This window comes from Megalobrama amblycephala, linkage group LG7 (assembly GCF_018812025.1).
Source record: "Megalobrama amblycephala isolate DHTTF-2021 linkage group LG7, ASM1881202v1, whole genome shotgun sequence".
Classification (NCBI taxonomy): Eukaryota; Metazoa; Chordata; class Actinopteri; order Cypriniformes; family Xenocyprididae; genus Megalobrama; species Megalobrama amblycephala.
In genome coordinates, this window is record NC_063050.1 from 1,631,566 (window position 1) to 1,658,925 (window position 27,360).

At 41.1% G+C, this 27,360-nt stretch overlaps 2 protein-coding genes across 4 annotated transcripts in view; both read right to left on the minus strand.

The window, feature by feature from the left end:
* LOC125271014 (protein NLRC3-like) overlaps window positions 1-27,360 on the minus strand; it is a 224,362-nt gene that overhangs the window by 112,119 nt on the left and 84,883 nt on the right. The gene's annotated exons all lie outside the window — the stretch shown is intronic.
* LOC125271036 lies at window positions 4,697-7,776 on the minus strand. Its single transcript, XM_048194974.1, has 4 exons — window positions 7,097-7,776; window positions 5,760-6,043; window positions 5,319-5,653; window positions 4,697-5,112 (listed from the first exon to the last, which is right to left on the minus strand). Exons 1-3 carry the CDS (start codon window positions 7,699-7,701, stop codon window positions 5,526-5,528), a joined length of 1,017 nt encoding a protein of 338 aa, XP_048050931.1. The 5' UTR covers window positions 7,702-7,776; the 3' UTR covers window positions 4,697-5,112; window positions 5,319-5,525.

The following is a 27,360-nucleotide window of genomic DNA, read 5'->3' on the forward strand; positions in this document are numbered from 1 at the left end:
CCGCTGGCGACAGAAGCCTTGGCCTGATGGACCTGCAACAACGCCATAGCGTGTAAGGCGGAAGCGGCTTCCCCACAGGCCTGATAAGCCCTGCCGGTAAGATCCGACGAGTACTTACAGGCCCGGGAAGGGAGAGACGGCTCCCCCCGCCAGGTGGAGTTAGGGCACAGTTGCATAGCAACGGCCCGTTCCACAGGGAGTATGCGCGTATAACCCTTAGCCGCTCCACCATCAAGGGTGGTGAGGGAGGAGGACCCACCGACACTGCTTCGGGCAGTAAAAGGTGCCGTCCACGTGCCAGTGAGCTCTTCATGCACTTCCGGGAAGAAAGGCACTGGGGTGGGGGGCTGAGAACCAGCCCTTGCCACCCCGAGATACCAATCATCCAACCTCGAGGGCTCGGGACACGGTGGAGGATTCCACACGAGCCCGACCCTGTTGGCGGCCCGGGAAAGCATAGCCATCATTTCCGGGTCCGAATCGGGCACAGAAACCACACCCGAAGGGGGCAACTGCGCCGAATCCTCATCCCCAGAAGCGTCAGGCTCACCCTCCGATGCAGCGATCGACATCCGGTCGTCTTGGGGAGCTCCGAAGGATACGGATGGTACACACCTCTGGGGTGGTCCACCGCGCTCCCCCGGCAGCTCTACTGGCTGCGGAGCGCAAGAGGGGTGAGGGTTCCTAGGGGGTTGGTTCCCCGAAGGAAACGCGCTCACCGTAATCCTCAAGTCACCGGTCCCACCGCCCGAAGCAACCCTCTGAGGAGGATTGGAACGAGGCGCCGGGACCGGGACTCCACCCCTTTGCAGAAAGTGGAGTCTCGACCGCAACTCCGCGACGGTCATCTTCCCACAATGGGTACATGACTCGTCCACAAACGCCGCCTCAGCGTGCCTTAAGCCCAAGCACGCGATACAGCGTTGGTGACCATCCCGAGGCGCCAGGTAACGACCGCATCCAGAAACACACAAGTAGAACGACATCTTTAAAAAGACGCGAACTACTTGTGTAAGCTCTTTCAAGGACTGACTCTTTTAGGTGCTGAAGCACGCAGGGGAAAGGCCGCTGCAGCACAGACAGGGAAATGTGCAGCCTGTCGTGTGCACTCTCCTTGAAGGCGCTCTCTTACCAGCTGTGATAACAGCTTTTTAGCGCTCTAGGCGCACCGTTTCACCAGCCGTGAGAACGGCCTTCACGCTGACTACAGCTTTTTTTTTTTGCTCAAATAAAAAAGGCAAAAAGGAAAAACAAAGGAGAAATCGGCCCCGCTGCTGCGCTGTCCGCCTGCACCGCAACCAAGAGACGTCTCGAAGAGCTGGCTCGTTCACATTCGTGCTTCCAGTAGTTTTCTTCAGCTTGTTGCAGAAGTTTGGCTCCGAAGCGAAAAGCTGAAGATGCAACGCACCTGCTGCTCATTATATACCCGCGCTGCGAGGCAAGCAGCTGATGCATATGATTGCATGCCAATGTGCATTGGCTCGTTTAGTTACACTCGAAGTAGATTGGCCTCTCTGGCGAGATTCCTATTCGTCGGTCTGTCCGACGTACGTCGAACGTGACCGACTGAATGGGAACAAGAGTACATATAACCATACATGTCATGGGTAATACAAAAAACAGAAAAGATAAAAAAAAAGAAAGGAAAATAAAGAAAAAGAAAGGCATTTTACATGAAATTGTATCTATTAAACAACTGTATAGTTTTTATTGCTTTAAAGTTTTTGCTTTTGGATATTGTCTCTAAATATATTTTAATATCTATTTTAAAATCTTCAAAATTTGGCATTTTTTCATTCCATTTGACTTTATGAATATAGTAACGGGCAATTATAATAATTAAATCAAATATAAACAGAATATTTCTATCACCATCAAATGAAAAACATTTTAGCATAACATCAATTTCTTCAAGGTTAACAAGCATCATAGTCTTTCTTTGCAAGTAAATACTGAGTTCTTTCCAAAACATTTGGGTCTTGGGACACTCCCAAAATAAATGATTAATAGTCTCAGGGGAAATTTGACAAAAAGCACAAATATCTTCCATATTCACTTTGAAACACTGTACCACAAGTGGCTTAACAGGGTAAACCCGATGAAAAATTTTATATGAAACTTCTTTCACTTTATTTGTGATGCAATATTTATGAGGTGTCATCCAAATTTTACTCCAATCAAGACATTTTTTAAATAGAAAATTCCAGCGAGTAGTAACAGCAATTATAGTTTTAGATTGAAGAAGGGTGCGTAAGAAAATATTATTACATCCAAAACTTGTGAATCTGTTAGTTCAGTTAGTTCCTGGATTGCCTATTCTTCTTTAGCAGGCATTTGTGGACTAAAGGTGCACAGAGCGCCCTCCGGCTGCAAGTATGAATTGAAAACACAGTATCCAGCGCTCATAGTAATGACAATAAATCCTGAATAAATATTACTCCTCTGTATAGAAAATTGACAAACATATGAGAATCAATCAATATTTCTCCAAATGTGCATGCTTTTAAGCTAAAAGCCTATATGAAATGCCATAGAGGTAACATAATTGTTCAGACACTTTGCATCACAGAAATACATTATATTTTAAAGTATATAATAGAATACCATTATTTTAAATTGTAATAATATTTCACAGTATTGCTGTTTTTTCTGTATGTTTGATTTACACCATGATGAGCTTTGAGACATGATCAACAGAGGGTTGTTTCACAGCCTACCTGTCTGAAAGAGCTCATTATTTATGCAGGTCATTAGAGCTCTTTATGTGATTCTTTTGTCTTCTCAGGTGAGAATCACCCATTATTCATGATGATTCACGTCTCCACGCATACTGTGTTTCTTGACCAAAGATGTTTTAGAAAATTTAAATATCTCTATTGTTTTATATGAAGGAGTAGGAAGGATAATTTTTACATAATTTTTAAGCAAAAACTCTAGTCTACAATCTCCAATACCCAGAAGTCTTATGAACACATATATAATATTATTTTTTTTACCTTATTTCAGTGACTTAAGTTTTTTGTTTTTTCAATAACCACGCATAAACATTATTCCTTCAAAAACACAAACATGTACATACAGGTTCCTCACATATGTGACCAGTCACGGAAAGTAGGGACACAAGTCGGTTCTGGGGCATTTTGAGTTATTCACAGATTCTGAAAGTGTAGTTTCCAAGCTTTCCAACGATGTGTAACACATGGAAATCTGATAATATTTGGAGAAGTTGTAGCCATTTGAAGGTAGGCACTTAAGAAAGCTCTATAGGGAGAAAAACGCCTCTAAAGTTGCAGTTCTCGCCTGTTCTCACCTGCTGGGAGTGACAATAGGGCTCATTTACATCTCATTTAGATAAGCCATACCCCCTGTAAAGCTCCCCCCTGTTAATGTGGGGACACATTTCAAGTGAGAGCAAGGTTACATCGTGTTACCTTGTAAAATACATTGTTACAGTTTTCATGTGTCAAACACAACTGTGCAAAAAGCTTTTTTTTTTGCATTTATTTTTGGCCATATGACAGAGGTCTGATTCTATTTGTCATATTTCTGTTCTGCATAAAACTAAAGAATATTCGGTACATCCTATACTGTATTCTAAAATGATCTGATATTAACTTTTGCATGGATTTTATTGAAAAGAGCTTAGGCTCATGTAACCAGTCATTTCACAGTGTGTCTGTGAAACGCTGAGGTACCGTAGTAGTTTTGTGCGCGCGTGAACATCATGGCAACGTACAACACAAAGTAACTCACGTTGTAAACACTTAACGTAATGCGTAAATGCAAGTAACTAACGTAAATCAAGCATAGTCCACGAAGTGTTGGTGAAATAACACATTATCGGACCGGAGAGAATAATATGGAATTTCTTCCAGAAAACTTCTTGCACAAAATAAATTCAAGCACTTTCAAGGATCTGTATCTATGTATGTTTATTTTCAAAAACTTTCCAGGGCATGAGTATGAATCCAAGTATGTACCAAAAGTACCACTTTTACTTGGTAATAGCAGCATAAGACAAAGGTCTTTGTGACACAGTCCAATGATATTACATTCGCGGTCTCTTCTGTGTTGTGACCCTTGGCGCTGGGCATGTGATGTATCTTGCCTCGTCAGCACAGAATGGCCTGATTTTTTCATACAGATAGGTCTGCCTGTCAATGTTCAGTCCAGGTGGGGCCAGGACAGAAAGACCGTCGATAGAGGGCAGATCTGCTCCGTCGCGCAGTAGCTGATATTCGACAGGTTGTGCATCACAGTGAGTTTTTGCAAGCACCACACCTGGTCTCTTGGCATCAAAGCTGTGACAGAATAAGCACATACGACAATTTAAACATGGCAAAGTATTTTCTCATAAAATACTGTCATGTGTATGTTGTTACTATGTTATATTGTATGTACACAATGTGAAAGTTTCAATATAAGTACCTGAAGTGCTGATAACTCTTGATCTGTGGGAGTCTACGGAAGTGGTGAGTCAGATGCTGCTGCCAGTCGAAGGTCTGGACTAAAACTTTGCCCTCTGCCGTTCCAACAAGCTGTGGGATATTGAGGTGACTCACAGGAGAGCTGTTTTCACAACCTGATGACAAAAAAGAGAAGAGAGGAAAAAAAAATCTTCAGTTAAATGTTTAATTGAAGCAGAACAGAAAACAGCACTGAAGTCATTAAAGCAAAGTAAAGTTAAAGTACCTCAGCGATGTCTGCCAAAGTGTTGACTCTTGTCTTCATGTAGGCTTGCTTGATGAGTCCAAAGCCACAGTCAGGGGAAAACTTGGTGTGGCCAGCAATAAGGAAGTGGATTTCAATTTTATCGTGAAGCTTGTGTCCAACCCGCCAGGCAAGGTACCAGAGCATGAAGTTGTTCTTGTTCTGCCCACTACAGTTGTCACAATGAAGATCCACCTCTGTTTCTCCAACTCCAAAGTTGCCGAAGAAATGATGCATGTAGCTGATGACTTCATTGCTTCCCTTAGTAGATGACATGCCTTCATCAATCAGGTAATTCACCTGTTTCTGCAGCCCTTCACAGGAAACACCAAATAGGCCACATTTCCGTGGGGTCAGGAAGTACATTGGTCCTGGCTGGAGAGGGTTTGAGGGAAAGTGTAACTGTTGGAGACAGAGGGAGAGAGGGAAGTTGGATTAGAAATAAAATTTGTGTATATTCATAATTGTCTAATAAAGATAAAAATTACTATATTGATGCTATTCTGCATTTATCATTTATCTGCATTTATCAGGCTGCTTATTCTCATGCACCAAATCGCCCTTTAAGGGACATTAATAAAGTAAAGTAAATGTGTGTGAAGTATTACCTGCTGAGCAAAATCAAAACTGTAATGCATCCTAATCTTCTTGCTTGCTGGTAGGGACGGTCCAAAAGACAGGTTAGAGCCAGAGCAAATCTTTTTGCAGGCAGCAGTCATGTCGTTGTACACAGCCCTCTCTTTCTGCAAAAGGGAAAGATGATCTTGTTGCTTCTTTACTGCTTCAGACTTTCTGTCATCTGGGAGGTTTGCACTTCATATCAGCTGCTCATTATTGCTTTGGCACTGCCAGCAGAGATCTGTGCGTGGCCGGCAACTTTTGATGTGTGGGAGAAGTCGGTCCCACAGTGCTTTGAAGCTGGTTTTACAAACTGCACGCTCACCTGAAAAACAGATATGGCTTATGGTTAATTGTATTGTAATTGCTAATAGTGCTTCGCATTATTTCACATTATAAGCACTCAATTCTAAATCAATGTTTACACATACCAAGCTCCTTAGCAGACTTCACGTAGAGACGCCACACTGAGGCCTTGGACACATGAGTTGGCAGCAACTTCACATGCCAATCCTTATGCCCAGGCTGTCGGCCAGGCAGCATGATGGCATTGTCTTCTGCATAGTTTTTTATGAAGTCCACAACTCTGTTGATATCCTCAGGCCTGATGAACCTGGCTGGCGGACGTGGCAGTGAGTGCTTCTTCCTCAAACGTGGTCTTGCGCCATTCTCCTCATAGTGTTTGACTATATCAGCCAGGGTGTCTTTGCCAATGCTGAAAAAAGGAGAAAAAACAAGGAAAAAACGTTTAACATCATGCTAACAGGCATCTTGTCACCTATATCAGAATGCATTGTACAAATTATAGGTCAAATTATTGAGTCAAAGGATTTTAAAAAATCCTGTACATTAAACTCTTCATAAATACTTTTACTTTTGACTTATAACGCACATTTTGCGGCTACGGATACTTTTACTTTTACTTAAGTAGGAATTTAATCTGATACATTTACCATTACTGTTACAGTAGAGACACCGGAGACAGATGTAGAAGCAGTATGGATGTTTATTTGAACAATCAGCAGAGCAACAGGTAAGTGCAATAATGGTAATGAAGATTCTGAGGATGAAAGAGAGGTAATACTGTCCTTGTTTGTATTGCAGATGCAGTTCGGTGAAGACGTTGGCGTTGGCAGACGGGAACACTCACACACACAGGTAGGTTGAAACACGAGGAGACCAGGAGACAATGGAGACGATGGAGAGTTTGGAGACAGGTAAGTATCGTATAGGGAGTCCTTGAGGTAAGCATACAACTGGTGTATCACAAACGAGACCGGACAGTGTGTGTGTGTGAGTGTGGGGCTTAAATAGTGAGGTGATGATTGTGATGATGAGTTGCAGGTGGCGGTGATCAGTACTCCGGTGATTGGGTGCGTGGGTAAGGGAGTGAGGTGGAACCTGACGTGTCTGTGACAATTACGTTAGAAAATCCTTGTTAAGAATGTAGCACTTCCTCCACCACTAGCTAAAATGATTAGCATCACATTCAATTCAAGAATGCTAACTGGCAGGTTTACGTGGGCTAAGTCATTCACACCAGTCAATTCAAGCAATTGAAGCATTATTCAAATTAATAGCAGATGCTAACATTACCATCTAAAAGCCCATTATAGTAATGGGGCTTTTTGGCAAGTGATACGATGCGAACGATTACAATTAAAACGACAGTCCTGAGCTAGCTAATAACAATAGACACATGAGAAAACGTGTACGTGTTCTTAGAATGAACACAAAACGACAAACTTTGATGTTAATGGAAACTCACCCCATAAGAAACAGAAAAGTATTCTTGCAGATCTCGTTGCCTCCAATGAAATAAGTCGTTCGGGCACACTTTCTCTTTGTCGGTGTCTTCTTTGTGGATGTAACCATCTCTGAAGTTTGCACTGTGCGTCTGTTTGCCTCTAAATGTCCAATAATTCGCATGTCCTGCCACTCTTTTTCCGCAGCTAAAGAATCCAGCCGTATGTTGTACATAATATCAGGAGAAAGCTTCTGGCTACATGACTGTCTCCCATGCAGAGAGTTCTCTTTTCTCCTCGTGCAGCATTTACAGTCAAAGTTACGGATTTTCACCATTTCTCTGTCTTTATCCCCATCAAATGTTACTATCGATATAGCCTCTGATATCTTACGGTCCAACTCGTCTGACGCCAGTCCGATACATTCTTCCTCGTCTTCATCTTCGCTCAGTTGCAGATTAGGGATATTATTCAGTCTTATTATGCTGCTTTCATCGTCGCTCAGATCGTCTTCAGAATCAGTGAGCGCTTGTTCATAATCATCCGGCTTTTCGAAGAAGTACTTCAAAACATTTTCGGTGTAACGGCCACGGTTCAGCTCGTCTGCGATATTCTTTGCGACGTCCATCTTCACTGAATTTTGATATCAGAGCCGGTCAGAGCGCTGCATAAATAAGTAGCCACGCTTCCCTTGGAGGGCGGGAAGAAACGGAAGAAACAAAAGAAACAAAAGCCGGCGTATCCGATTCCAGTATGGAAATACACACAGACAATGACACGCCCCTACTGCGAGATAGAATCCCAGAAAAACAAGCCGATTTCAACCTCAAAATGTATGCTTTTAAATAAACCAATACTGCTGTCTCAAACACGGAGAGGCTTCTTCGTGATCTCAACTAACAGATTCTGCAAAAAAACGAAAATCACCAATTTTGAAAAAAAAAAACGCTTCTTTCTCATTTTGCTCGATAGTTGTGCTGCCGACTTGTGTCCCTGGTTTTCATGACGGGTCACATATTATGGTAGCCTAGTTTGTGCTGAATACAGTGTAATGACACTTTTTCCATTAGTATGTTTATGAACAACTGAAAAAAGCACAAGTGTCAGGGCATGTCAAAACTTCTCCAGGCCCCAAATCAGCCTCAGACTCCAGAGGGTTAAAAGACCTCCGAAGAACAGGCAAATCTCAACATAACACCGACTGTTATGTAACAGTCGGGATCATTAATATGAACGGCCCCAATATTTGCATATGCCAGCCCATGTTCAAGGCAATAGACATTAGACGTCTGGATCTGTGCACAGCTGAATCATCAGACATTATGCAGGTAAGCAAGCAAGGACAATAGCAAAAAATGGCAGATGGAGCAATAATAACTGACATGATTCATGATAACATGATATATTTAGTGATATTTGTAAATTGTCTTTCTAAATGTTTCGTTAGAATGTTGCTAATGTACTGTTAAATGTGGTTAAAGTTACCATTGTTTCTTACTGTATTCACGGAGACAAGAGCTGTCGCTATTTTCATTTTTAAACACTTGCAGTCTGTATAATTCATAAACACAACTTCATTCTTTATAAATCTCTCCAACAGTGTAGCATTAGCCGTTAGCCACGGAGCACCATCAAACTCATTCAGAATCAAATGTAAACATCCAAATAAATACCATACTTACGCGATTAGACATGCTGTATGATGAAAACTTTGTAAAGATCCATTTTGAGGGTTATATTAGCTGTGTGAACTTTGTTTATGCAATGTTATAAAGTTGCGGGCTCGAGGGTGGGGAGTGTGAGGATTTAAAAGGGAAGTAGCCTGAATTGGCGCAAATTTAATGATGCCCCAAAACAAGCAGTTACAAAAATGAATAAAAAACAATATATATGGGGTATTTTGAGCTGAAACTTCACAGAAACATTCAGGGGACACCTTAGACTTATATTACATCTTGTGAAAAAGCATTCTAGGGCACCTTTAACTCATTTGCTGTTGTACGAGCTTGCAGGCGATTTTTTTTCAATCTCGTGGAAATCGATGATGCTCATACGGTCGTGGCTCCTATCATGTGCAAGGAATTATGAGCCAAGCAGAGAGGTTTACGAGCACTTCCCGACCTCCTGGTCATTTTTAAACATGTCAAAAAAGTTTTGGAGCTATCGGTTTGAATTTGTGACAGGTTGAACGAGACGATTTTTCGATCTATCTGAAGTTGACCAATCAGGAGCTAAGAAAAACCACATAAGAAGAAGAAGACGAAAGATGAAGATGACAGCGCCATGGCAAATTTGGACCATTGAAAAAGGAGGATAAACTCGATGAATTTTGGGCGAGCGCAGTGTGTATCGTGACAGGGTCGTCCGAGGTGATATTTTACAGCGGATCTCCCAGGAGCTACAGTTATCAGGTTAAAAAAATAAATTATGCTTGATCCGACTCAACTCATGATCCGCTCTTCATCACGACATGAAATTTCTCTTTTCTACTGTACTATTTGTTGGTAGCCATTAAAGAAAACATATTTAGTTTCATATTTATGTTTAAATATGGCCTATTATAATGTTATTTTTTTCATCTATTTGATTAAGATAAGTGAACAGCATGAGTAAGATAGAATACATCATAAGATGCGCAATACATCTGGAGACATGGGTCAGACGTGATTTTGACCACTTCATATAAGTTTTGTTTTGTAGAAAGCATTTCTTTAAAGTGAATTTCGTTTTGTAAAAAATGTATCTTAATTTTAATCAATGTTTCATCAACCAGTTGCCTGGATTTAATGAATAAGAAGCAAATATATTCATGGATGCGCGGACGCGATCACTTGCACTTGATCTGGAGCGGGTCTTATAGGCAAAACGATCTGAAACTCTGCCTCACAGACATGAGAAATATATATATATAGAAAGCTTGAAATGTCTTCTTTTAAACAAAATAATTCAAAACGAAAAGAAATGGGCTACTCTCTGAGTGCATGAAATGTGCATTCTCTAGGCACATCCACTGCAGACATGATGAGAGTCAGCAATGTCAACTTCATCTTTACAGCCGACACTGATTTAGAAAACATTAGATTATTAAAAAAAAAAAATTAAAATGTCTCGTTTTTTTGTTTGTTTTGTTTTTTTCCCCAAATTTCACGTCACATTCATAATCATTTCTTTTGCCGGTTCTTTATGGTAAGCTTTATGCGTGCGCTTGAGTGCTATATATGCTAATTATAATAGTTTATTCTCTACAGTATTTAAGAAATTAAATGTGACTAATTGCAGTACCGCTATGGTCCCCCGGTTGAAGACCCTTGCACTAGACATTTTACGTAACATTCCCAGTATAAGTTCCCAGACGGTCACGATATTCTTTTAACCCATATGGAAAAGTTTTGTTAAAATCATCTGTGATTCTTATATGTTCCATCATAATATTATAAGGTACATATATTCTGCAAAAAAACGCATATACAAATTGCATAATATTTATGTATTTTCAATCCTATATGTCATATACAGGGGCGGATCTAGAAAATTATTTATAGGGCAAAGGGGTGGCATGAGGTCTATGAGGGGTGGCAACACCAAAGCAAGCGCCCATGCATAGTTTTTGGAGATTTATGGCCTGACATACACAATTGTGTTTACAAACTTTGCATTACCAAAATAAATAACAAGATTTCAATATCCATCATGGCACCACATAAAGGCATATGAAAAACATCAACAGATTTAAAATGAGTCTGACCTTGTATCACTAAAGGAGATGAGCAGTTTTATTAATATTACACAGGTTACTTCAATAGCATAAATCACATGTTTTAGTGCAAGTTAAAGAACAACAAAAACTTGTTTTTTGCAAACAATTTTTGAGTTTGTTATTTACAGAGGTGGGAATGTCTGTGTGTGTTCACCCAGAACACCCTATCAACTACATACTCTATGTAAATTGCAGCAAGAGCCTAGCAACCACCCAGAATCTCCTAGCAACCACCTAGCAACACTTTGACAATCACCCAGAACATCTATATTCTGACCTAACTGACCAATTTATGTTTTTTAAACAAGACTTTAAGTTGGCTTTATGACAAGCCAGCATAAATTTATCTTTCAAACTTTTTAATCTAGTTGAAATGAAACAATTCAACATTTTCTCACAACTATAAACACATTCTCAAAACTATGCACCAACTTGTACAAACCTCAAACTTCCAAGACAAAATAAAATGTTTTAGTCAAAAACTTATTCTTGTCTGACAAAATCAAACTTTGGCCTCAGATGACACAAAACTTAACAAATACACAGACTACTGCACTGCCCAGTGAACACTAGTGAGATCAATTCATGTAACACTGTAACAAAAATACCTCTTACTGGGATTCAGGGATTATTTTGCAGCTCACTGTCTACTACACTATACAAAAATAAATTTACAGATGCAGTAAAATACAGCAATGATTTTTCTTCTTTCTTTTTTAAATTTTACTATTGTAAATTGATCTGGCAGTAGATATATGAACTTGGTATGCACCACAATACAGTATACTGTCAATTACAGTAAATCTAAATTCAGCATCCTCTGCACATTTTGCCAAATTTTATTACAGTATATAAGGTATTATAGCAGTGTATTGGTCTTCTGACACAAGAGAGTCATTTCTCAGTTCTGCTAAATACAGTACAAATGGCTACAGAGAAAGTTGACAATCACAAGTGTTCACATAGTGAAATATCCCTCATCTAAAGTACTGGTACTGTGTAAGTTTAAAACCCCTGTAAATTATTCATAAAGCTCTCTCTCAGATTTTGACTGGTGTGTGTCATTAGTTTTGCTACCTAATGTAGCTAGTCATTGTTAAACGTATTGAGAAATGTGTCTTTGTTTTGAGAACTGAGCGAATGGTTTGGGAAACTGGGCCAACTGAATAAGTTATAATGTGTTAGCAATCGAGATAAGCTAAAACACATTTAGATTCTTACCTAACTAGTTTCTGTGATCGAGATCTTCTTATTGATTTCATGTTACCGTTTCGTCGGATGGCAAAAAGAACTTTATCCATGATGAAAGTGGAGCGGGCGGTCGGTGAATCAGCTCGCAAAAAAATTACGAAAATTCGAGGACTTCTGAATTAGCCGAGAAGCAGTAATTTTCCGATTCACGAACAAATGGAAAACAGTTCGTAAGTGAACTTGGCTGCGCTGTGTTTTTGACTCCCAAAGAACCGGTTCATAAGAGTCATTTGTTAATGAAGCGGACTACACTGGGCACACTGCGTGCGCGTGCAACCGTCATGCAGCTTATTGAAAGACGTGTTTTCTTGCCATTATTTTGCAATACACTGTCTTTTTTATGTCATCACATTGAAGCGCCGCTGCTGAAAAGCAGTACTAAAACACTGCTAACATTTATATTTTATTCTCTGATAATTTTGGGGTGGCAGATGGGGTGGCAAAGCTTTTCCTTAGGGTGGCAGTTGCCACCCCGTGCCACCCCGGTATGGTGCGGGGTCCGTGCCAAAATCAAGCTTCCGAACGACCGACTGACCGATCGAACGTCAAACCGAACATCTATCTGAACGTCTTGTACTTTGAGCGTCTAACTGAGCGTGTTGACCCACGTGACGACCTGACGTGATGCCAGCATCTTGAAATTAACTGGTTTTTAACAATGTACGGTGCCAAGCTGATGTGTAAAGACTATGAATGGACGTTACAGGCATGAAAGTATGTGTTTTACTAGCATGTAACTGTAAAAAACATCCTAGTCTTAATTTGATCCGTACAATCATGTTAACTGTTATCTTTATTGCCTACAATTTATTGCCTGTACAAAATAGCCTATACCAGTCCATCAGACCTCTTTATCATACTTCCCAGGAAATCTACAGAATACCAATCAGGTGATGTGCTCCAGGAGAGCCTTTAGTGTGGGCTGTTAAACTAAACTCTGCTAGTCGTGTCCCTGCAGGAACTAAATTGTATAGCCTTGCTTTATACACCTTTTTCCACCAGATACTTTTAAAAAAATAATAATTAGTTATAGTAGTTACTTCTTACAAATAGTAGCTGAGTTAGTAACTAAGTTACTTCATTCTCAATTACCAGGGAAAGTAACTATTGGGTTACTTTTTACTTTTCTTTTTTCAAATATGTCAAATAACTTGGATGCCCTAATATTAAATATGTTAAATGAATGAAATGGACACTAAATAGAATAAAATATCTTTTATAAATCATTGTACCTAATCTACACTATTTTAATGTTGCTGTGGGGCAACGTGAGAGACAACTATCAAATTCAATATATTATTGTAAATATTATCATTACTATGGAACAATAAAACACAATATGGTTTAGAACTTTTAATATTTATTGCACAGGCTACAACTGGCCAACACATAAATAAAAATAAATTATGCTTGATCCTTCTTGACTTATGATCCGCTCCTATTCAGGACATGAAATTTATGTATGTAGGCTACTGTTGGTAGCCATTAAAGAAAACGTATTTAGTTTCATATTTATGTTTAAATAGGCCTATTATAATGTTATTTTTTAATTTAATCTATTTGATAATGAAAAGTGAACAGCATGAGTAAGATGCATCATAAGATGCCCAATATATCGGGAGACATGGAGTGGGTCAGACATGATTTTGACCACTTCATTAAGTTTTGTTTTGTAGAAAGCATTTCTTAAAGTGAATTTCGTTTTGTAAAAAATGTATCTTAATTTAAATCAATGTTTCATCAACCATTTGCCAACCATTTAATAAATAAGAAGCAAATAAAGTAGACAATATAATCATGGCAGGCGCGGGCGCGATCACTGGCGTGTGAACTGGAGCGCGACTTATAGGCTATATGAACCGAGACTCAGTATAGTCTGCTTGCCTCACAGACATGAGAAATATATCTATAGAAAGCTTGACATGTCTACTTTTATGTAGTCAAATTGGTGTGGTTCTAAAAACAAAGTATGGTCACATCAAATAGGCCTACTGATTAAAAAAAAAAAAAAGAAAGAAGAAATTGTTGTTGTTGCAGCAGGGGCAGTATTTTATAATTAATTTATAATTGTTTTATATAATTATAAATAGGGTTAGGGTCTCAATAATTTGATAAGCATTAAGGAATCTTGCAGCTATTCTATTTCTATAAGTTAAATAATAGGATCAATTCACTGCTCTGTAACAAATTAGAATGAAAAAAAAAAAATTGTAAAAGTTTTTGGCCAATCAAATCAAACTTTACTGTTTACAAAAGATGAGGCCGAATTCCGATGTGTGTAGATGTAAGAAGTAGATGTAAGTATATGTCTGATTTAAATGGTCAGGATATTTTATGCAATATATCAATAGCTTATAAAAAGCAGGCTATTTAGGTTACAGATTTCGCTACTTTTGGTAAAGCATATTTCTCATTTGAAACATTTCGAAATTAGAAGTCTGTTCCTGAAACTTTTAATGGGAGATGGAGAAAATGTTCGTGGAATATCTCGTTCTTTTCCAAATTAGCCGTCCAAGCAGGTGGAAAAGGATACAATCAAATCATAAGTTAAATTAAGGTAAGAAAAACACAAACGTGTTACAACGTGTCTTCACACGTAAACAACACGTTGGGAAGACGATCGGTTACTCGCACTTCCGACCGATCGCCATAGGAACGCGTTAACAACACGTAAGCACGTGTAGGAACGTGTTACATGAAATAAATATATGATGTTATTTTGCTGGGTGGCGACAAGTGTCTGATAAAATGTATTTTATGTAGGCTATTATTGTATCATTTATTCAAGAGATCCGTTCAAAAACTCAAGGCTGTGGAAATAAAGTCTGTTGTTTATCCTTTTGATATTTCATTTTAAAAAGTGACTGTCTATCGTGTTCTGACCTATCCCTTTACATTTCCCTTCATTTGTAAAATTCAAAATTCACCTCTGCAATTCTTCAATTCATGACACATTAAAAAAAATGTATTGCATTAAATGACTCATGCAAGGAACTAATGTTGTAACTCTCCTCTTTTTTTTTTATGGATTAGCTACTAACGAGGGTCTACCACTTTGATCGAATAAATATTTTTAATGAACCTCAGCAAACATTTATAGTGTTTCTTAGGTGTTTTATTCCCACAGTGCTGGCTCAATTCATTTAAAGTGACTCCTAGTTCAAATTAAGTCCTGATTTCTCACACAAAAAAACAAAAACAAAACAAACAATCATCTCAAAGTTCTAATCTTCGATGAAGGTCTGTCCATTGAAAAAGAAAAAAAAAAACAAAGTTATACAACCTGATGAAAACATGGAGTGCGCTGAAATATGTTACGATGAAAAAACATTGAGTGCGTTGAAATATGTTGCGATGAAAAAACATTGAGTGCGTTGAAATATGTTGCAATGAAAAAACATTGAGTGCATTGAAATATGTTACGATGAAAAAACATTGAATGCGTTGAAATATATCTTTGTTCTCTCACATTGTCCATTTCTTGTTGAGCTTAAAACCAAATGGTTTCTCAACCAGTCTATGGTTTGGTTAACCACCAAAAAAAAAACATAAGTTCTCAACCACCCCAAAAAAAACCTCTCCCTTCTTCTCCCAACTTTTACCTTATATCCTCTTGTGAGCCTCTCTAGCGCCCTCTAATGCCTCGTAGTATAACTACATCATTCCATTCTTACAAGGATGTGTATACAACTGTTACAGATGTTTCACTCTGTTACATACCCCCTCCCATGTTTAAAAATTTGTCACATCCGTGACAAATTTTCAAGTTCTGCACATGATATGTATCAAAGACTGTAGGTTCAGAAAGAAAAGAAACCCGATAGTTTACAGATCCTAACTTCTTTACTATTTTTGCAGGCCCCTTCCACCTAGGAGATAATTTGGCCATGAAAGCATCATCTGCCTTAGATAATGGATGAGATCGCACCCATACCACATCTCCTTCACGGAATTCTTGGTTCCTTCTTCTCTGGTTGTAATACCTTCTTTGATGCTGTTGTGCTTTCTCCACATTAGCTTTAACCAGATCAATTAGCTGAGCGTGCCGTTCCAGAGTACTGTAACTTTGGTGATCTGGATCTGGTGGATGTTGAATTGCTCGTTCCAGTGGCCCTTTCAACCTCCTTCCAAGAGCGATTTCCGCTGGTGAGAATCCAGTGGTTTCTTGCCAAGCTGAATTCAGTGCAAACCGAAATTCCGGAATCCACTGATCCCACCTTCGGTGGTTTTCTTTTACATTGGAAGCTAACATTGTTTTAAGATTCCTATTTACTCGTTCTGTCAAATTACTTTGAGGATGGTAAGCTGTTGTTAACCTTTGAATGACTTTCCATTTTTTGCAGACAGTTGTGAGGAGATTTGACGTGAACTGCCTTCCTCGGTCAGAGACCAGGTAAGTGGGTGTTCCCCAGCGAGTGAAAATCTCTTCAATAAGAATTCGAGCAATGGTAGGAGCTTTTGCTGCTCTAAGCGGAAATAACTCCACCCATTTAGAGAAATAGTCCACAACTACTAACAGGTACTCATGTTGCTTTGTGCTTCTGGGAAACGGACCCATTATGTCAATCCCCATCATGTATCCAGGCTCTACTACCGGTACACTCTGCAGCATCCCTGCAGTTTTAGTTGTGGGTGGTTTGTATTGTTGACATACAGTACATACCTTGCAATACTGCCAGACATCAGTTCTTATGCTGGGCCAATACACAAAATCAAGCAGTCTCATTAGGGTCTTGAAGCTTCCTAAATGGCCACTCAGTGGATTGTCATGAGCATATGATAAAAAAGTCTTTCTGAAAACAGCTGGAATCACTATTTGCATTTTTTGTCCTTTCTTTCCGTCAGGAACACTCCTAAACACTACTCCATTTTTGCAAACATAGTGAACTCGCATTGCATCATCACTTTTTCTCTGCAGATTTTGGGAAATCAAATTCTGAATCTCCTTGTCATCTTTCTGAGCTTTACTAATCTCCTCAAGATTAACAGGTAAATTGTAGTCAGCTGAATTCCTTCTTTGTGCTGTATTTAAAAAAATTGGCTCGGTTTCTGTGTTGTACTGTCTCGACAGAGCATCAGGTACCACATTGCACTGTCCCTTACGGTAACTTACAATGAAATGAAACCCCTGGAGCCGTATAGTCCATCTTATTAACCTAGAAGATGGCTTTGGATGTTGGAATGCCCAGACCAATGCAGCATGATCAGTCACCACCTCAAAAGATGTGCCCTCCAGGTAATGTCGCCATTTTTCTACAGCCCATACAACTGCGAGACACTCTTTTTCCGATGTAGAATATGCTTTCTCTGCTCCCTTCAAAAGTCGGGAGGCATATGCCACCACTCGTTCTTGTCCTCCTTCTTCTTGAGTTAAAACGGCTCCCAACCCATTCTCACTGGCATCTGTCTGAACTTTGAAAGCACGGTTAACATCAGGTGAGATTAAAACCGGAGCACTGATGAGATCTTGTTTGATTGTCTCAAAGGCTCGTTGGCAGTCTTCAGACCAGATCCATTTTGCCCCTTTTTTCTTTAGAGCATGAAGTGGAGCAGCTTTCTCAGAAAAATTTTCAATAAACCTATGGTACCAACCTGATAGACCCAGAAATCTCTGGACCTCTTTGACTGATGCAGGTACCGGGAATGATTGAACAGCCGATATTTTCTCAGGATAGGTCTTAACTCCTTCTGCAGAAATGACATGCCCTAGAAAAGTCAGTGATGGCTTGATGAAATTGCACTTCTTCAAGTTAAGAGACAACCCTGCCTTTTTAAGACAAGAAAACACTTTCTGAAGGTGTTCGATGTGAGTTGACATGGAAGAAGAGTAAACCACAATATCATCGATGTAGACCAGACAGAATTTGTTTTTGTGCTCCCTTAGCACCTGTTCCATAAGCCTTTGAAAAGATGCTGCTGAGTTTTTAAGGCCGAAGGGTAGACATAAAAATTCATATAGCCCTGAAGATGTACAAAAAGCTGTTTTCTCAACACTGGAATGTTCCATCTCCATTTGCCAATACCCACTTTTAAGATCCAAAGTACTGAAAACTTTGGCTCCATTCATTGATTCCAGTATATCAACAATTTGTGGCATCGGATAGGCATCCAGGTGAGTCTTTGCATTCAGTCCTCTGTAATCTACACAGAGCCTCTTGTTCCCATCCTTCTTGTCCACCACTACCACTGGTGCTGCCCATGGAGAGGTAGAAGGTATGATTTTCTTTTCAAGCAACTCTTTCACTTGCCCTTCTATAAAATCATTCTTAGAAGCAGAGACTTTGTATGTTTTTTTTCTTACAGGTTGCTGGTCAGTTGTGATGATCTGATGTTGTATCAAGCTGGTTCGTCCTAAATTTTGTGTACATACTGTTGGCCACTTTAACATGAGGTATTTAAGCTGTGCTTGTATCTCAGGAGTTGTCTCAGCATGTCTTACTGCTTCATCAATGAGATGATGGTCTTCTTCAGTTATGAAAGGATCTTCCTCTGTCTCTGGAATAGCCATGAAAAAATGGTTGGTGGATGGCTCATCATGGAAAGAAAAAGGGATTATGCTTTTCTTTCGTGTTACCTCAGGAAGATGAAAGTGCAAAGTGTTAAAATCCAACACCATTTTTGATTTTTTTAAAAAGTCAAGACCCAGGATTACTGATACTGCTAAATCCTTATCTTCCATCACAAAAAAATCCACTTCAATCTTTTCTTCTTTGATCTCACACATCAATCTCACCTTTCAGATAGCTTTTTGACATTGTCCATTTGCTAAAATAAAGTTCTGATTACTTGTAGTAAACTGATCACTTTTTCCTTGCTCAGTTCCTTCCAGATCTTTCTCTGGACAATCGAAAAAGTGCTACCGGTATCAATTATGGCGTCAATGTTAGTGTGATTGATGGTCACCGGCAGTTGAAGAGCTCTGTACCCTTGGCTAGCATTATGATGATCTACCAACATCAGTTGATTTTCTCTCTTTGACTTTGCTGCAGGTAATTTGCTGTTTCGCTCCTCACTGTTGACTAAACTCCAATGGTTTTTAGCTCCCATCCAGTCCTTTTCTATCTGCGTCCCCAAACGAACTAATTCATCAACTGTCTTGGCAGAGCTTCTCAGTAAACTGGCTAATCTTGGGTTGCAGTTTCTGAGAATTGCATTCACAATATCTGTTTCATTCATTTTTGGGTTGTTTCTCATACAAAGGGCTCTGTAGTGATAAGCAAAATCTCGAATGCTCTCCTTATTTTGTTGTCTCCTGTTTATGAGCCTCTGTGCAGCCACTTCTTTAAAATCCTCATTTAAAAATGCAAACAAAAACTTATCCTTAAAGCATTTCCATGTACCTACATTCTTTTTTTCAGCACTCCACCAATCTTTTGCTGTCCCTTTTAATAGCAGCAGTTCTTTATCAGGTAATGGTCGAAGATTAACATACTCCTCAATTCTCTCAATAAATACAACTGGATCATCATCACTTGCATTGGTGAAACTGGGAAACTCTAATTTAACCGGCGGATTGTAAGGTGCTGGTATTGTAGGCAGAGACATATACTGTTGACTCGAAGAAGACTGTTTTTGCATACTTGCAGTTTTCTGACTGATCGTAGTTGCAGAAATAGGAGTGGATGAAAGTGGGCTTAGAGCTTGTATCCTCTGATCTAGTTGTTTATCTCTTCTTTTTAGACAATCAACCATGCTCTGACCTAAATCAGCTATCTTACTGTCTATTTGTGTTTTAATTCGATCAGTTTCTCTTTGGATATGGTAGTTAATTTTATCTTCTAGTTTTTTCATCATGTCTATCACTGTTTCTTGACTTACACAATCACTCAACCGATGTTCAATGTCACTAAGGTGTTCTTCAACGTTGGTTAAACGTTGCACTGTGACCATTCCATTTGAATACACCTGCTCCTCCTCAAATTCAACTAGTGGTGGCAGAGGTGGAAGTGCATTAAAATCATCTGGTTCACCAGGCTGGTCTTGCATTGCAGATTTCTCTTTTTCTTCTTCTGAATCAATATAAAGTCCACTAAAAGTGTCAATCATTTCATTCACTGGATCTCTCATCTGAATGAATGCTTCTTCAGAGAAATCCACAACAGACGCGATCTCATCCCTATCCATTTTAGACTATTATGTTTGCTGTAAATTCATTAATTTGATCCTTTCTTAAATTTATTCAGTGAGACACCCTCTAAATTTAAGTATCTCTCAATCAGAGTCCCTGTTCGGGCGCCATTTTGTAACTCTCCTCTTTTTTTTTATGGATTAGCTACTAACGAGGGTCTACCACTTTGATCGAATAAATATTTTTAATGAACCTCAGCAAACATTTATAGTGTTTCTTAGGTGTTTTATTCCCACAGTGCTGGCTCAATTCATTTAAAGTGACTCCTAGTTCAAATTAAGTCCTGATTTCTCACACAAAAAAACAAAAACAAAACAAACAATCATCTCAAAGTTCTAATCTTCGATGAAGGTCTGTCCATTGAAAAAGAAAAAAAACAAAGTTATACAACCTGATGAAAACATGGAGTGCGCTGAAATATGTTACGATGAAAAAACATTGAGTGCGTTGAAATATGTTGTGATGAAAAAACATTGAGTGTGTTGAAATATGTTGCAATGAAAAAACATTGAGTGCATTGAAATATGTTGTGATGAAAAAACATTGAGTGCGTTGAAATATGTTGCGATGAAAAAACATTGAGTGCGTTGAAATATATCTTTGTTCTCTCACATTGTCCATTTCTTGTTGAGCTTAAAACCAAATGGTTTCTCAACCAGTCTATGGTTTGGTTAACCACCAAAAAAAACGTCTCAGGTTACGTATGTAACCATGGTTCCCTGAGAACAGGGAACGAGACTCTGCGCTGACTGCGCTAGGGGAACGTCCTCCGTGACCCGTGCTCGAAATGCCAAAAATCACCACACTCCAATCCTATTGGCTGGCGACAGCCTATCACGTCAAACGGCGCGAACCGTGACGTATAAAGGGAGCGCCTGGGGAAACAGCCGACATCTTTTTGTCTTTGAGCGACTGTAGCAGGCATCCCGCAGCATGGCATGAAAGCGCAGAGTCTCGTTCCCTGTTCTCAGGGAACCATGGTTACATACGTAACCTGAGACGTTCCCTTTCGAAAGGGAACTTCTACTCTGCGCTGACTGCGCTAGGGGAACGATATACCCACGCCGCCATGCTAGAGGAGAATGCCAGTCCAAATGTCTGGACACACATCCAAAGAGGAGAGCAGGAAAGAGCGACTGCAAAAGGCAGTAAGCAACTCAAACCCACACGCAGAGACGGGCATCCTGGAAAGCGGAACTCAGCTAAACGCTATGGACCCTCGTATGAGGGGAGTACAACCACTCATCCAAGGATCTACTCAGCCGTTAACACGGTGCTGAGGAGGCTGTGCGCTAAAGACCCCTGACCCAGGGGAGCACAAACCAGCCTGGGGGCCGGTCTAACGGGAGACTTCATAGAAGTCTACAACCAAACCAGCTTAGGGAGCTAAGCACAATTACGCAGTTAACCCCGAAGGGAAGTACAAAGCTCAACCTAACAGACAGACCGTAAAGCGGGCACATAGTCATGGAGGCCGGGAAAAAGGGCCTGCAACATAACCAGAGTTCACCAGAGAACTGAATGCAGACGGCGGTAGCCCAGGATGGCCTGTAGGGCCATCCTGTTGCATAACAAGGTGGAGCAAACACCAAGACATAACAGCTGCAAGTGCCCACGAGACAGCCCGTCCAACACAAACCAACGAGCAGTGCACTCGGTGAAGTACCTTTCTACTCTTTAAGCAAGAGGAGTACAACATACGCCATCATGCGCTAAGGAAAGGCCCCGTGGGCCTATAATCCCAGCAGGCACGTGGCAGCAGCCCGTGGCAGTGTTATCAGGGTTCAGGCTAAACAGACCGACTACACAGGAGGTCATAGTCAACCCGAGACCCGGCCAGCCGGCGAAACCATCCCTTTTGCTGTCGAAGGTCAGCACGCTCCACAGGAGGCCTTTACGGCCTACCCGTCACACGCGACATTAGCCACTAAAGTTCTAGGAGCAAAAATAGAACCCGTTCATTTAGACAGGGAAAATATTTTAGCTCTACTAAAGCTAAAGGGAATAAACGCACAAAATACTCAGTAAAAACATCTTTTACTCTCAGCGAGAGGAGTACCAAGCTAAACTCCGACATGCTAGCAAAGGAAGGCCTGAAACGGCCTGTAACCTTAAAAATGCGCGGCGATAGCTAGTGCGTTAATACAACACCCAAGGAGTATGAGACATACAGAAACCCATACAAGCAGTGCCAACATGCTAGATAAAACATGAAAGGAGGCCCCAACGGGGGCCAACAACTTCCATAAACACCTGGCAACAACAGAGTGACGTATGACTCATCATGGAATAATGCCCGTACATGACCAGCATAGCTGGGCCAACAGGAAGCTATAAAAGAGGCCTGGAGAGGCCTGCTATTTAAAGAACCATGTGGCACTAGCCCGTGGTCATGACAGGGCCCTAGCTACAAGGAAGGGCCAGTATAACCTAAAATTACAAATTTAAGGGAACTAGCTACACAACCTGAGCCTAGGCATACACATTCCAGCAGGCAATGTTAATCATGCTAAACAGCGTGAGCGTAACCAGCATCGTAGACCAACAGCGCTGTATCCAAACAAGCTGCATACAGAGAGGCTAAAAACAAATAGCCAACAATCAAACAGCAATGAATCCCAGATGCTGTGGTGCAAACGACCGGGAGAGGTCGGGTAAACAAAATTCCCTACACTCATCCTGAGTGTGCGATCCAACAGGTGATGCACTCAGTGAAACACAAACCCTAACCGGGGAGTACAACAACAACACCGTATTCATATATAGAGGCCGGATAAAGCCTGCTATCATAAAAAACAGGTGTAACCTGTGGCAGCACAAGCACGCTCACATAACACGCCTGCATAAACATATGAAGGGGAAATATGGGCAGAAAAACGGCCAGCAACTTCCTCAGAAGGAGGCCAGAACTAGGAACTATACAACCGCAGGGGGATAGTCATAACAGGGGGATGTAAACAAACACACACCTAACCTAGTTCTAGCCTAGCCGCTAGCTAAGGACTGTATGTAGACCAAGCTACACTCGGGCTACAAATTCCCAAACACACGGAGAAAGCAACGCGAGCGACAGCATTAGGTGGCCGAAAACTGGCCAACACATAACTGACGATAGCGAAAGCTAGTTCTAGCTATACACAGTATCAGCCGAGAAGCTATACCAACGCTAAACAACAAAGTGGCCATAAAGAGCCTGCCTGTAACAGTCAGCCTAACATATAGTTATTTGCCCAAATAACCCCTTAAAAACATGAACAGATGACAACTATATGCACGGGAAGCTATACAGGAAAAGCAAGGTCTATATTGAGAATGAAAAATGGACCTGGCTTACCTCCTGCGGCTCGTAGAACGCAGATTCCTCCCCGATTCGTCACACGGAGGGGAAAATCCAAAGTCCCATAAGCCCAAAAGCACTTTCACTATCAAGCCAGACGGCGGGGCGTCAGGAATATATTCATCATAGGCCCGCAACATCAGCCCGACTGTAAAGCCCGCAGCATATAGATGTCACAAACGCTACCGGGAGGCGAAGGAAGAGCGAGAGCGAGAAAAAGCCCTCGCGAGAGAGGGGATCGATTACCGGGGCTGCTGGCGCCGCTCCTCGATCACCTCCCTCAGGTGTTGCTTCTTCCTTCTAGCGTCTCGCCGTCTCTGCGACTTACTCCGAGGAGGAGGAGGCGCACGAGCGGCGACACTTTCCCTCTGAGCCCGCCTCTGAGCCTCGGCTCGAGACGGCCCGGGATCTCCCGGCTGTCTGGGCCCAGAGCTGGATCTGAGCGGGATGCAAGATCTAGCGCGTCTTCGCCTCCCTGATCAAGATCCGTAAGCAGATCAGGCTGGTACGCCAGAAGCACCGTCATAGTGTGCAACGCCACACCAGCCTGACCTGCAGCGGCGTAAGCCCTGCCATTCAAACGTGGCGTCACCTTCAACGCTTTGGACGGCAGGGCCCTCGCCGGAGTTGCCGGGCCATGGGTAGAGAGAAAACGATCGTCTAACCTGCTGCGAGCGGGTTCCCTCCTCACGCGCTCCCAGGGCAGCTGCAGTCTGCTCGAGGCGCGTTCCATAACCTCCAGCAACTCCGAAAAACGCCGCGCAGGGAGGCCGAGCGGGAGCCGCGGGCTCGCCCGCTTCCCCCACCTCGACCATCTTCTGCTCTCCGGGGCTTTGGACCAAGAGAGCACTCGCTTCTGGGTCCGAGGATGTTAAAGATAAACATTGTTGTCATCCGCCAGAAGCGTGTCCTCGTCAGTCTCTTCAGCTTGAGAAAGACAGACACCGCTTTCAAATTCTTCAGCGAGCTCCACCTGCGAGCCCCATGATATCAATCGCCGCTGAGCCTCAGCACGAGCGGGGCTCGGAACCACCAGGCAGCGGTGGTGGCACTTCTCCCCTCGAGAAGAGGGCCAAACGAGAACGGAGCGTTTTCATAGAAAAACGCTCACAGTTAGCACAGGCAGCACCCTCGAGTACTGACCGTGCGTGCTCCTCGCCCAGACAGAAAACGCACAAGTCGTGTGTGTCCTCCGGTGTCAGAAAACCTGGGACAAGGATCAGCACACTTCCTGAACGATTTAGCAGACATATTTTCTTTTGGCAGAGTGAAAAAGGCACGAGCAAAAGCAGTCGCGAAAAGACAAAAGGATGTCGGCTGTTTCCCCAGGCGCTCCCTTTATACATCACGGTTCGCGCCGTTTGACGTGATAGGCTGTCGCCGGCCAATAGGATTGGAGTGTGGTGATTTTTGGCATTTCGAGCACGGGTCACGGAGGACGTTCCCCTAGCGCAGTCAGCGCAGAGTAGAAGTTCCCTTTCGAAAGGGAAACATGAGTTCTCAACCACCCCCCAAAAAACCTCTCCCTTCTTCTCCCAACTTTTACCTTATATCCTCTTGTGAGCCTCTCTAGCGCCCTCTAATGCCTCGTAGTATAACTACATCATTCCATTCTTACAAGGATGTGTATACAACTGTTACAGATGTTTCACTCTGTTACAATGTTTTGAGGGGTAAAACTATTCATCAGGGAACAAATATCATATTTAATCTACATGACAATTGATGAAATAGGAAACAGCAGACACACAATCAATTGCATGAGTGTACCAAAGCATTTTCAATTTTTTTCAAGAGAATGAGAAATTGCTTTTATGATGTAGCCTACACAAGACTAGTATGTATTTTTCATGTCTGATAATAAAATAAAAACACAGCAACACACTTCTACAGAATGTAAAGTATAAGTTATATAGACAATATATTTTCTAAAATGCATGCCTCAATATTGACTTTTGAGCTCGGGTAGGCTACATAGCCTACCTTTAATCAACCAAATCAATCCCATTTTTTATTGTGTGTATACAGATAATTTTACAGATAATTAAAGAGAATTGTGTTACCAAATCTCATTCAACTGAGATGAAGGAAAGAGGGTAAGAGCAACTGTCCACTAAAGGAATTGTAATGTTAAACTTTCATTCAAAAACATTTTAAAGGCTCTCCTGAGGCTTCACATGATATCACCTGAATATTCTGTTTATTTCATGGGAAAAAGGATAAAGAGACTCTGATGATATACTATAGGCAATTACAATAATTAACAATGTATTAATTTAGAGTGTCTTGCATGGACTGAGAACATTGTCGCCTACAGCAGGCAATAAAATTAACAATAAAAACAAGTTAGAATGATAATATAGGTCAAATTAAGAATATAGAATGTCTGTATGGACAGTCTGCTTTTTGAAAGTAAAACAATGGAGGAGCACATGGATTCAGGAAAGAAATATGTTTGTGTTAGTGTTGTTTTAGATGTGTATTGCCTGTAATGTCCAGGATTTAGTATTTAGGCATAAAATATCTTTATTTAGTGCCTATAATGTCCATTTATAGTCTACACATCAGCTTACATGGTTAAAAAACAGTTAATTTCAAGACGCTGGCGTCACGTCAGGTCGTCACGTGGGTCGACACGCTCAGTTAGACGCTCAAAGTACAAGACGTTCGGATAGACGTTCGGTTTGACGTTTGATCGGTCGGTCGGTCGTTCGGAAGCTTGATTTTGGCACGGACCCCGCGCCATACCCCGGTAGATCCGCCCCTGGATAACCGTGTTGCTTAGCCTATCGTTACGTTACTTGCTTTATGTGAGCATTAACGTTGCTAATTAGCATGTTTTTACGTGTCTGAAATGTCTAATGGGGAAATTTAGTTTAACAGTTAAACGCAAAGTTAGCCTGTAAAAATTACTTTTTCCACACTGTAAGACAATAAGGATTATTGCATATTGTATCTGCTCGTTAACGTTTCACTGAAGCTGTATCATACTCATACTGAGTGAAATATTCAAACCCAAGACGTATTTTATGGCTGTTTGGAAAGCTTGGGATCTTGAATAGAATGTAAAATAAAGTTATGTGGGTTTGAACAAAGCTTGGCTGCATTTGATCCCACATGAGGAACCTTGGGGTACTGCGTTAATTTTAATCAGGCTGCTGCTCTATTAGCACACCTGTCACCTGTCTGTCTGTCCATCCATCCATCCATCCATCCATCCATCCATCCATCCATTCATTCATCCATCTGTCTGTCTGTCAGTCAGTCTATCTTCTCAGGCACCACATACATATCCCTCATCTGCATCCCATGTTCACTGATGTGTTTCTGTCTTTTAGGCTGTGATAAGAAGTACAGGTTGCACTTTGATTTATGTAATAATTGCCAAATATTTTTATTTCAGATTTTAATCTTTTATTAAAGATTAAGGTGGTGAGGAGCTGTATCACTGGCCCTGCAAAGGTTTCGTACCTTAGTCATTGTCTTCCCCAGCCCAACTCCAAACAGACTTCCAAACCTTGCATGTCTATTACACCTCAACAGGCTGAACATGATGATGTGGCACCGAGTTCATGTTCTGAGACTGCATACAGTAAGGCAAAGAAGAGAGAGCTTCATGCCTGGGATGCAGTCAAGGATGACATGCTTAAAGTGTCTTTTGAATGTTCAGCACCAATCACTACCCAGTGTGTTGTCTGCCTAGAACATGCTGATTATAGGTGCATTGAGTGCAGCACCACTGCAGTGTTTTGTGGGGCTTGTCTGAAAAAGACTCACAGAAATTCACTGCATCTTCCTGATAAGTGGAATGTAA

What these genes read in the sequence shown, in the direction of transcription:
- LOC125271036 (XM_048194974.1), bottom strand. Translation starts at nt 7,701, where the DNA reads ATGGACGTCGCAAAGAATATCGCAGACGAGCTGAACCGTGGCCGTTAC. An exon ending in ACTTTTCTGTTTCTTATGGG is followed by an intron (nt 6,044 to 7,096) that starts GTGAGTTTCCAT and finishes TCCTTTTTTCAG; the next exon opens with CATTGGCAAAGACACCCTGG. An exon ending in GAAGTCTGCTAAGGAGCTTG is followed by an intron (nt 5,654 to 5,759) that starts GTATGTGTAAAC and finishes TCTGTTTTTCAG; the next exon opens with GTGAGCGTGCAGTTTGTAAA.